The sequence below is a fragment of the Oncorhynchus nerka genome, linkage group LG18, assembly GCF_034236695.1.
Source record: "Oncorhynchus nerka isolate Pitt River linkage group LG18, Oner_Uvic_2.0, whole genome shotgun sequence".
NCBI lineage: Eukaryota > Metazoa > Chordata > Actinopteri > Salmoniformes > Salmonidae > Oncorhynchus > Oncorhynchus nerka.
Genome location: NC_088413.1, coordinates 75,061,288 through 75,073,821, shown reverse-complemented (window position 1 = coordinate 75,073,821; position 12,534 = coordinate 75,061,288). Strand labels below are relative to the sequence as shown.

Here is a 12,534-nt window from a genome sequence, read left to right as displayed (position 1 = left end):
GGCTAGAATGACAAAACGTGATTCACTCTCATGGGTGACAACAGAAGGAGGAAGTACTGTGTGCTACAGCCAATTGCTCTCGCCTTTGAGACAAAAGTAGACCTTAAAAAGGTGAAACCTAGAGCATGAAAAGCCCAGGTGAAGGTCTTTACTGGCCCTGCTCACCTGTTTGATCCCCAGTCGGTAGGCCACGATGCGGTCCACAGACAGCGGGTTCTGCTGGGTCCACTGTAGCTTGAAGCCGTAGACCCTGGGCCGGTTCTGCCACAACGCACTGTACGTGTCATAGTAGAACTCTGGGGCATAGGCCCTCCCTGTAACAGAAAGCAAAAGCTGGTTTTAGCATGGGCGCTTGTATTTGTCCTATTGTAGAGGTACTCAGTGTACACAGAGTAAACTAAAACGTAAAGGACACCTTCCTAATATCGAGTTGCACCTCCCCCCCCATATGCCCTCAGAACAGCCTCCATTTGTAGGTGCACCGTACTCTTTCACACCTAAACATGTCTTCTTGTGGATATATATATATATATATGGAGAGCACTGTCGCTGTAGCCACTGAAGCTTTACTTTTCCCAATGATGCCCACAAATAGAACATGCAGAAAGAAAGCCAGTGGTTCAAAGAATGCACTGACACAAAACTACGCAGTAAAGAAGAAGAGGGCTAAAAAGCTGACAAGCCATGGAAAACAGCTTAGCGAAAAAAGACCTGTCTGGTTCTTGAAAACCTAACTTGTTACTAGAGAGGCAGGAAGAGGTGCACAGGAGCTTTAGAGTGTGACTATTGTGTTAATAGTCACACTCTAAAGCTCCTGTGCACCTCTTCCTGATTGGATTAGACGTTAATGTGACATTGAGGAGCTGTCTATCTATCACACGTATTTGATGTTACAGTGAGCCGTGATACAACAACGTATCAGCGTCTCACATTCCAGCTATGTGAGTTAGATGAATCACTGTAGCTTTGTGAGTTAGATGAATCACTGTAGCTTTGTGAGTTAGATGAATCACTGTAGCTATGTGAGTTAGATGAATCACTGTAGCTATGTGAGTTAGATGAATCACTGTAGCTATGTGAGTTAGATGAATCATTATAGCTTTGTGAGTTAGATGAATCACTGTAGCTATGTGAGTTAGATGAATCACTGTAGCTATGTGAGTTAGATGAATCACTGTAGCTATGTGAGTTAGATGAATCACTGTAGCTATGTGAGTTAGATGAATCACTGTAGCTATGTGAGTTAGATGAATCATTATAGCTTTGTGAGTTAGATTAATCAAATCAAATCAAATTTATTTATATAGCCCTTCGTACATCAGCTGATATCTCAAAGTGCTGTACAGAAACCCAGCCTAAAACCCCAAACAGCAAACAATGCAGGTGTAGAAGCACGGTGGCTAGGAAAAACTCCCTAGAAAGGCCAAAACCTAGGAAGAAACCTAGAGAGGAACCAGGCTATGTGGGGTGGCCAGTCCTCTTCTGGCTGTGCCGGGTAGAGATTATAACAGAACATGACCAAGATGTTCAAATGTTCATAAATGACCAGCATGGTCGAATAATAATAAGGAAGGAGTCATCATGTCAGGTAGTCCTGGGGCACGGTCCTAGGGCTCAGGTCAGTTGAAACTGGAGCATGTGAGTTAGATGAATCATTATAGCTTTGTGAGTTAGATGAATCACTGTAGCTATGTGAGTTAGATGAATCACTGTAGCTATGTGAGTTAGATGAATCACTGTAGCTATGTGAGATAGATTAATCATTATAGCTATGTGAGTTAAATGAATCACTGTAGCTATGTGAGTTAGATGAATCACTGTAGCTATGTGAGTTAGATGAATCACTGTAGCTATGTGAGTTAGATGAATCACTGTAGCTATGTGAGTTAGATGAATCATTATAGCTATGTGAATTAAAATAATCATTATAGCTATGTGAATTAAATCTATAATTATAGCTGTGCGTTAGATTAATCATTATACTGTAGCTATCTGAGATAGATAAATCATTAGAGCTATGTGAGATAGATGAATCAAATCAAATTGTATTAGTCACATGCGCCGAATACAACCTTACAGTGAAATGCTTACTTACAAGCCCCTAACCAACAATGCAGTTTTAAAAAATACGGATAAGTATAAGAAATAAAAGTAACAATTAATTAAAGAACAGCAGTAAAATAACAATAGCAAGAATATATACAGGAGAGTTCCGGTAGAGAGTCAATGTGCGGGGGCACCGGTTAATTGAGGTAATATGAACATGTAAGTGTAGGAGTTATTAAAGTGACTATGCATAGATGATAACAACAGAGAGTAGCAGTGGTGTAAAGGTGGGGGGGGATGCAAATAGTCTGGATAGCTATTTGAATCATTCTAGCTATGTGAGTTAGATGAATCATTATACTGTAGCTATGTGAGTTAGCTGAATAATTCTAGCTATGTGAGTTAGATGAATCATTCTACTGTAGCTATGTGAGTTAGCTGAATCATTTTCGCTATGTGAGTTAGATGAATCATTCTACTGTAGCTATGTGAGTTAGCTGAATCATTCTACTGTAGCTATGTGAGTTAGCTGAATCATTCTAGCTATGTGAGTTAGATGAATCATTCTACTGTAGCTATGTGAGTTAGCTGAATCATTCTAGCTATGTGAGTTAGATTAATCATTCTACTGTAGCTATGTGAGTTAGCTGAATCATTCTAGCTATGTGAGTTAGATTAATCATTCTACTGTAGCTATGTGAGTTAGCTGAATCATTCTAGCTATGTGAGTTAGATTAATCATTCTACTGTAGCTATGTGAGTTAGCTGAATCATTCTAGCTATGTGAGGTAGATTAATCATTCTACTGTAGCTATGTGAGTTAGCTGAATCATTCTAGCTATGTGAGTTAGATTAATCATTCTACTGTAGCTATGTGAGTTGGCTGAATCATTCTAGCTATGTGAGTTAGATGAATCATTCTACTGTAGCTATGTGAGTTAGATGAATCATTCTACTGTAGCTATGTGAGTTAGCTGAATCATTCTAGCTATGTGAGTTAGATTAATCATTCTACTGTAGCTATGTGAGTTAGCTGAATCATTCTAGCTATGTGAGTTAGATTAATCATTCTACTGTAGCTATGTGAGTTAGCTAAATCATTCTAGCTATGTGAATTAGATGAATCATTCTACCGTAGCTATGTGAGTTAGCTGAATCATTCTAGCTATGTGAGTTAGATTAATCATTCTACTGTAGCTATGTGAGTTAGCTAAATCATTCTAGCTATGTGAATTAGATGAATCATTCTACCGTAGCTATGTGAGTTAGCTGAATCATTCTAGCTATGTGAATTAGATTAATCATTCTAGCTATGCGAGTTAGATGAATCCGTTTCATATCTTGACATGAATGTGACATTAATATCTAATATCTCATATATTGGCAGGTAGCCTAGTGGTTAGAGCGTCCCCGAGCTGACAATGTAAAAATCTGTCGTTCTTCCCCTGAACAAGGCAGTTAACCCACTGTTCCTAGGCCGTCATTGTAAATAATAATTTGTTCGTAACTGACTTGCCTGGTTAAATAAATAAAAACATGATACAACACATTTAAAAAATAATAATAATCTCTCCATTTGACTAAAAACAAATATTTGATCTGGTTTGATGCCAGCTAGATCAATATAATTCCAAACTTTGTGTGATTGAAAGAAAACAAAGTTACCTAAAATCATCTATCTCCCATCTATAATTTACAATGAAAACATGTTTGTGTTGTTGGTAAGACAGAATATATAGTCTATAAGTAAGAATGTAATACTCACTGTATACATGGATGTGTTGTCTGAAGTCACAACATAGTCTATGAATGCCTTTATAACAGTTGCACAATGATGACAATGATGACCACAAAGTCATTGAGATCAATGGGAGTATGACTTCAGAGAGAAGCACCTGAAAGCCTATTGGCTATTTCTTTCTTTCATTTGTATAAAAAAAAATGTTTTAAACCTTTATTTAACTAGACAAGTCAGTTAAGAACAAATCCTTATTTACAATGACGGCCTACCAAAAGGCCTCCTGTGGGGACGGGGGCTGGGATTAGAAATACAAAATAAATGAAATAAACATTTTAGGACAAAACAGACATCACGACAAGAGAGACAACAGAAAACTACATAAAGAGAGACCTAAGACAACAACATTGCATTGCACCAACACATGACAACACAGCAAAGTAGCAACACAACATAACAACGACAACATGGTAGCAACACAACATGGTAGCAGCACAAAACATGGTACAAACATTATTGGGCACAGACAACAGCACAAAGGGCAAGAAGGTAGAGACATCAATACATCACGCAAAGCAGCCACAACTGTCAGTATGAGTTTCCATTATTGAGTCTATGAATGAAGAGATTTGAGATAAAACTGCCCAGTTTTATAAGCTACAAGATTAGACTCAGCAGGGACTGGACCCGGAGTGACCTCTCCTATCTGACCCCTCCCATACGAACTCCTCCCATCTGACCCCTCCTTTAGCCACACAGTCGAAGGGTCACCAGGTGATGGGTAGCTTACACACTCCAGTCGAATCTTACCTGTCCACACACACACACTCCAGTCGAATCTTACCTGTCCACACACACACACACTCCAGTCGAATCTTACCTGTCCACACACACACACTCCAGTCGAATCTTACCTGTCCACACACACACACTCCAGTCGAATCTTACCTGTCCACCCACACACACTCCAGTCTAATCTTACCTGTCCACACACACACACACTCCAGTCGAATCTTACCTGTCCACACACACACACTCCAGTCTAATCTTACCTGTCCACACACACACACTCCAGTCGAATCTTACCTGTCCACACACACACACTCCAGTCTAATCTTACCTGTCCACACACACACACTCCAGTCTAATCTTACCTGTCCACACACACACACACACACACACACACACACACACACACACACACACACACACACACACACACACACACACACACACACACACGCGCACACCCACACCCACAGTACCTGTCCAAACAGAGGTACTACACACTCTGAACTCTACACGGTTATCCAGTGGGTGTTACAAAATAACTTCACGTATGGTGAAACAGACGATATCTGATATCTTTACATTTTAGTCATTTAGCCTATTAGGTAAGGCTGATATGAGGGATGAGAACCATGGTTTTTAAGTAAGGCTTTGGTCTTTGGTAACTGGGACGTGAAGCCACATTTTTCCGTGGGCGGAGAGCTGAGCTGCAGCTACAGCAGAGTCCAGCCTCACAGTTAAACCCTGTCATCAATATTTCACAAGCAACTCCTCAGAAATGTGAAGCTGTCATCTTGTCAAGCATTCATTACCAGCCACTACCGTAGCAATGTTACTGCTATGCTAGAGATTCATAACCAGCCACTACCACAGCAATGTTACTGATATGCTAGACAGTCATTACCAACCACTACCACAGCAATGTTACTGCTATGCTAGAGTCATTACCAGCCACTACAGTAGCAATGTTACTGCTATGCTAGAGATTCATAACCAGCCACTACCACAGCAATGTTACTGCTATGCTAGAGTCATTACCAGCCACTACAGTAGCAATGTTACTGCTATGCTAGAGATTCATTACCAACCACTGCTGTAGCAATGTTACTGCTATGCTAGAGATTCATTACCAACCACTACCGCAGCAATGTTACTGCTATGCTAGAGATTCATAACCAGCCACTACCACAGCAATGTTACTGCTATGCTAGAGTCATTACCAGCCACTACCACAGCAATGTTACTGCTATGCTAGAGATTCATTACCAGCCACTACCGTAGCAATGTTACTGCTATGCTAGAGATTCATTACCAACCACTACCGCAGCAATGTTACTGCTATGCTAGAGATTCATTACCAACCACTGCTGTAGCAATGTTACTGCTATGCTAGAGATTCATTACCAACCACTACCGCAGCAATGTTACTGCTATGCTAGAGATTCATAACCAGCCACTACCACAGCAATGTTACTGCTATGCTAGAGTCATTACCAGCCACTACCACAGCAATGTTACTGCTATGCTAGAGATTCATTACCAGCCACTACCGTAGCAATGTTACTGCTATGCTAGAGATTCATTACCAACCACTACCGCAGCAATGTTACTGCTATGCTAGAGATTCATTTACCAACCACTACCGCAGCAATGTTACTGCTATGCTAGAGTCATTACCAGCCACTACCGTAGCAATGTTACTGCTATGCCACAGATTCTGCTATCATGCAATCAGAAGGCACCCAGAACGTGTGCACATTGTAACGTCTGTCACGAGACACACACACACACTCACACATGCTAGCAGATACCAAAAGACTTCCATTCATTGCGCTAACGCTAGTTAGAATTGGCTCACGAAACTCCCTCTAACTTCCTTCATACTGGACACAGAGACATAAAAATAGTACCCACAAGTTCATGTGATATTGGGGAAGTAGATAAAGGGACCTCCTTGCCACAATCCTGAAGTATCTCTTTATGGTTTGTCAACAACTTGCTTTCATGTGACTGAACTCCTCAAAAGAAAAGCACAGAAATATCAAACAGTAGGCCTTTATAAAAGCAACAGGAGTGTCTGGAGATGAACGCTCCATATGAAAGATTCAAACAACTGCCAGGATCAAGAGAGGTAGTCTTTGAGCCACACACTATCATCAGGAAGACAGACAGGGTTTCTTGCTTTCCTTAATGTTGGGCAGTCAAATGGTTTCAGGAATGCCGTACAGGAAGACAAGGTGACTTTCTAATATAACAAGTGGACCTGGGTTTTCGGGTTCCCTAAATTGCTGACATTTTCTTTTGGGTGGAGGGCAAGATAGGGAGTGCAGTAATCCTCTCTCCTTGTGGCTGCTGTGCAGGAGAGAAAATTGACAATGCAAATCCGAGTTGGGGCAAATATAACTCTGGAAAGACTTGAGCAGTGATATGGCTGTACTTCTTGATCTGCAGACTCTGAACGCTTATCAACAGTAAAACGTTGTGGCCATTTCTCCCATCCATTGAGCGTCTAATGTTGAAAAAGCTTGAAAGCAAAAGGGCAAAATATCACAGTGACAACTTCTCCCTGCTGATTCTGCTCTATGTCGACATATGAAGTTGGGAACAATAAAGTTACTAGAATTTAAATGTAATATGACATTTCATTGAAAGACAAGTGTTTTCCTGTGTCAACACTTCTGAGGAATACAGTGTGTTTTTACATACCACTGTGTCCACATTTCTGAGGAATACACTGATACCAAAACACTGACAGCTAAGAACACTAATACCAAAACACTGAAAGCAAAGAACACTAAAACCAAAACACTGACAGCTAAGAACCCTAATACCAAAATACCTTGTGCTAAGAACACTGATAGCAAAACACTGACAGCTAAGAACACTAATACCAAAACACTGAAAGCAAAGAACACTAAAACCAACACACAGAGAACACTAAAACCAAAACACTGAGAGCTAAGAACACTAATACCAAAATGCTGAGCGCTAAGAACACTAATACCAAAACACTGAAAGCAAAGAACACTAAAACCAACACACAGAGATCACTAAAACCAAAACACTGAGAACTAAGAACACTAATACCAAAATGCTGAGAGCTAAGAACACTAATACCAAAACACTGAGAGCTAAGAACACTAAAACCAAAATACTGAGAGCTAAGAACACTAATATCAAACCACTGAGAACACTCATACCAAAATGCAGAGAACACTAATACCAAAACATTAAGAACACTAATACCAAAACCCTGAGGGCTAAGAACCCTAATACCAAAACACTTAGCGCTACAAACCCTAATACAAAAACACTGAGAGCTAAGAACACTAATACCAAAACACAGAGCTAAGAACACTAATACCAAAACGTTGAGAACACTAATACCAAAACACTGAGAGCTAAGAACACTAATACCAAAACACTAAGAATACTAATACCAAAACACTGAGAACACTAATACCAAAACACTGAGAACAAAGAACACTAATACCAAAACACTGAGAGATAAGAACACTAATACCAAAACACTGAGAATAGTAATACCAAAACACTGAGAACACTAATACCAAAACACTGAGAACACTAATACCAAAACACTGAGAACTAAGAACACGAATACCAAAACGCTGAGAACACTAATCCCCAAAAAACTGAGAGCTAAGAACACTAATACCAAAACACTGAGAGCTAAAAACACTAATACCAAAACACAGAGGACACTAATACCAAAACACAGAGAACACTAATACCAAAACACTGAGAACTAAGAGCACTAATACCAAAACACAGAGCTAAAAACACTAATACCAAAACACTGAGAACTAAGAACACTAATATCAAAACACTGAGAACACTAATACCAAAACACTGAGAACTAAGAACACTAATACCAAACACTGAGAACACTAATACCAAAACATTGAGAACTAAGAACTCTAATACCAAAACACTGAGAGCTAAGAACACTAATACCAAAACGCTGAAAACACTAATACCAAAACACTGAGAGCTAAGAACACTAACACCAAAACACTGAGAATACTAATACCAAAACACTGAGAACAAAGAACACTAATACCAAAACACTGAGAACACTAATACCAAAACACTGAGAACAAAGAACACTAATACCAAAACACTGAGAGATAAGAACACTAATACCAAAACACTGAGAACACTAATACCAAAACACTGAGAACACTAATACCAAAACACTGAGAACTAAGAACACTAATACCAAAACACTGAGAGCTAAGAACACTAATACCAAAACACTAAGAACACTAATACCAAAACACTGAGAGCTAAAAACACAGAGCTAAAAACACGAATACCAAAACACTGAGAACTAAGAACACTAATACCAAAACACTGAGAACACTAATACCAAAACACTGAGAACACTAATACCAAAACACTGAGAACTAAGAACACTAATACCAAAACACTGAGAGCTAAGAACACTAATACCAAAACACTTAGAACTAAGAACACTAATACCAAAACACTGAGAGATAAGAACACTAACACCAAAACACTGAGAGATAAGAACACTAATACCAAAACACAGAGCTAAAAACACGAATACCAAAACACTGAGAACTAAGAACACTAATACCAAAACACTGAGAACACTAATACCAAAACACTGAGAACACTAATACCAAAACACTGAGAACTAAGAACACTAATACCAAAACACTGAGAGCTAAGAACACTAATACCAAAACACTTAGAACTAAGAACACTAATACCAAAACACTGAGAGATAAGAACACTAATACCAAAACACTGAGAGATAAGAACACTAATACCAAAACACTGAGTGCTAAGAACACTAATACCAAAACACTGAAAGCAAAGAACACTAAAACCAAAACACTGACAGCTAAGAACCCTAATACCAAAATACCTTGTGCTAAGAACACTAATACCAAAACACCTAGTGCTAAGAACACTAATACCAAAACACTGAAAGCAAAGAACACTAAAACCAAAACACTGACAGCTAAGAACCCTAATACCAAAATACCTTGTGATAAGAACACTAATACCAAAACACTGACAGCTAAGAACACGAATACCAAAACACTGAGAGCCAAGAACCCTAATACCAAAACACTGAGCGCTAAGAACACTAATACAAAAAAGCTGAGCGCTAAGAAAACTAATACCAAAACGCTGAGAACACTAAAATCAAAAAGCTGAGAGGTAAGAACACTAATACCAAAACACTGAGAGCTAAAAACACTAATACCAAAACACTGAGAACACTAATACCAAAACACAGAGAACACTAATACCAAAACACTGAGAACACTAATACTAAAACACAAAGAGCTAAGAACACGAATACCAAAACCCTGAGATCTAAGAACACTAATACCAAAACGCTGAGAACACTAATACCAAAAAACTGACAGCTAAGAACACTAATACCAAAACACTGAAAGCTAAGAACACTAAGACCAAAACACTGAGAACACTAATAAAAAAACACTGAGAACTAAGAACACTAATACCAAAATGCTGAGAGCTAAGAACACTAATACCAAAACCCTGAGGGCTAAGAACCCTAATACCAAAACACCTAGCGCTAAGAACCCTAATACAAAAACACTGAGAGCTAAGAACACTAATACCAAAACACAGAGCTAAGAACACTAATACCAAAACGTTGAGAACACTAATACCAAAACACTGAGAGCTAAGAACACTAATACCAAAACACTAAGAATACTAATACCAAAACACTGAGAACACTAATACCAAAACACTGAGAACAAAGAACACTAATACCAAAACACTGAGAGATAAGAACACTAATACCAAAACACTGAGAATACTAATACCAAAACACTGAGAACACTAATACCAAAACACTGATAACTAAGAACACTAATACCAAAACGCTGAGAACACTAAAATCAAAAAGCTGAGAGGTAAGAACACTAATACCAAAACACTGAGAGCTAAAAACACTAATACCAAAACACTGAGAACACTAATACCAAAACACAGAGAACACTAATACCAAAACACTGAGAACACTAATACTAAAACACAAAGAGCTAAGAACACGAATATCAAAACACTGAGATCTAAGAACACTAATACCAAAACGCTGAGAACACTAATACCAAAACACTGAGAGCCAAGAACACTAATACCAAAACACAGAGCTAAAAACACTAATACCAAAACACTGAGAACACTAATACCAAAACACCTAGTGCTAAGAACACTAATACCAAAAAACTGACAGCTAAGAACACTAATACCAAAACACTGAAAGCTAAGAACACTAAGACCAAAACACTGAGAACACTAATAAAAAAACACTGAGAACTAAGAACACTGATACCAAAATGCTGAGAGCTAAGAACACTAATACCAAAACACTGAGAGCTAAGAACACTAAAACCAAAATACTGAGCGCTAAGAACACTAATATCAAACCACTGAGAACACTCATACCAAAATGCAGAGAACACTAATACCAAAACATTAAGAACACTAATACCAAAACCCTGAGGGCTAAGAACCCTAATACCAAAACACCTAGCGCTAAGAACCCTAATACAAAAACACTGAGAGCTAAGAACACTAATACCAAAACACAGAGCTAAGAACACTAATACCAAAACGTTGAGAACACTAATACCAAAACACTGAGAGCTAAGAACACTAATACCAAAACACTAAGAATACTAATACCAAAACACTGAGAACACTAATACCAAAACACTGAGAACAAAGAACACTAATACCAAAACACTGAGAATACTAATACCAAAACACTGAGAACACTAATACCAAAACACTGATAAGTAAGAACACTAATACCAAAACATTGAGAACTAAGAACACTAATACCAAAACACTGAGAGCTAAGAACACTAATACCAAAACACTGAGAATAGTAATACCAAAACACTGAGAACACTAATACCAAAACACTGAGAACACTAATACCAAAACACTGAGAACTAAGAACACTAACACCAAAACGCTGAGAACACTAATCCCCAAAAAACTGAGAGCTAAGAACACTAATACCAAAACACTAAGAACACTAATACCAAAACACTGAGAGCTAAAAACACTAATACCAAAACACAGAGGACACTAATACCAAAACACAGAGAACACTAATACAAAAACACTGAGAACTAAGAGCACTAATACCAAAACACAGAGCTAAAAACACTAATACCAAAACACTGAGAACTAAGAACACTAATATCAAAACACTGAGAACAATAATACCAAAACACTGAGAACTAAGAACACTAATATCAAAACACTGCAAAACACTGAGAACACTAATACCAAAACACTGAGAACTAAGAACACGAATACCAAACACTGAGAACACTAATAGCAAAACATTGAGAACTAAGAACTCTAATTCCAAAACACTGAGAACTAAGAACACTAATACCAAAACACTGAGAACTAAGAACACTAATACCAAAACACCTAGCGCTAAGAACCCTAATACAAAAGCACTGAGAGCTAAGAACACTAATACCAAAACACTAAGAATACTAATACCAAAACACTGAGAACACTAATACCAAAACACTGAGAACAAAGAACACTAATACCAAAACACTGAGAGATAAGAACACTAATACCAAAACACTGAGAATACTAATACCAAAACACTGAGAACACTAATACCAAAACACTGATAACTAAGAACACTAATACCAAAACGCTGAGAACACTAAAATCAAAAAGCTGAGAGGTAAGAACACTAATACCAAAACACTGAGAGCTAAAAACACTAATACCAAAACACTGAGAACACATACCAAAACACAGAGAACACTAATACCAAAACACTGAGAACACTAATACTAAAACACAAAGAGCTAAGAACACGAATATCAAAACACTGAGATCTAAGAACACTAATACCAAAACGCTGAGAACACTAATACCAAAACACT

General features: G+C 38.2%; 1 protein-coding gene across 1 annotated transcript in view; it reads right to left on the bottom strand.

Moving 5' to 3' along the window:
• Positions 1 to 12,534, bottom strand: part of LOC115146454 (MAM domain-containing glycosylphosphatidylinositol anchor protein 2) — a 216,856-nt gene that overhangs the window by 52,254 nt on the left and 152,068 nt on the right. Inside the window, exon 10 of the mRNA XM_029688540.2 lies at positions 166 to 314. Coding sequence (XP_029544400.1) covers positions 166 to 314 — 149 coding nt within the window. The remainder of the gene's footprint in view (positions 1 to 165; positions 315 to 12,534) is intronic.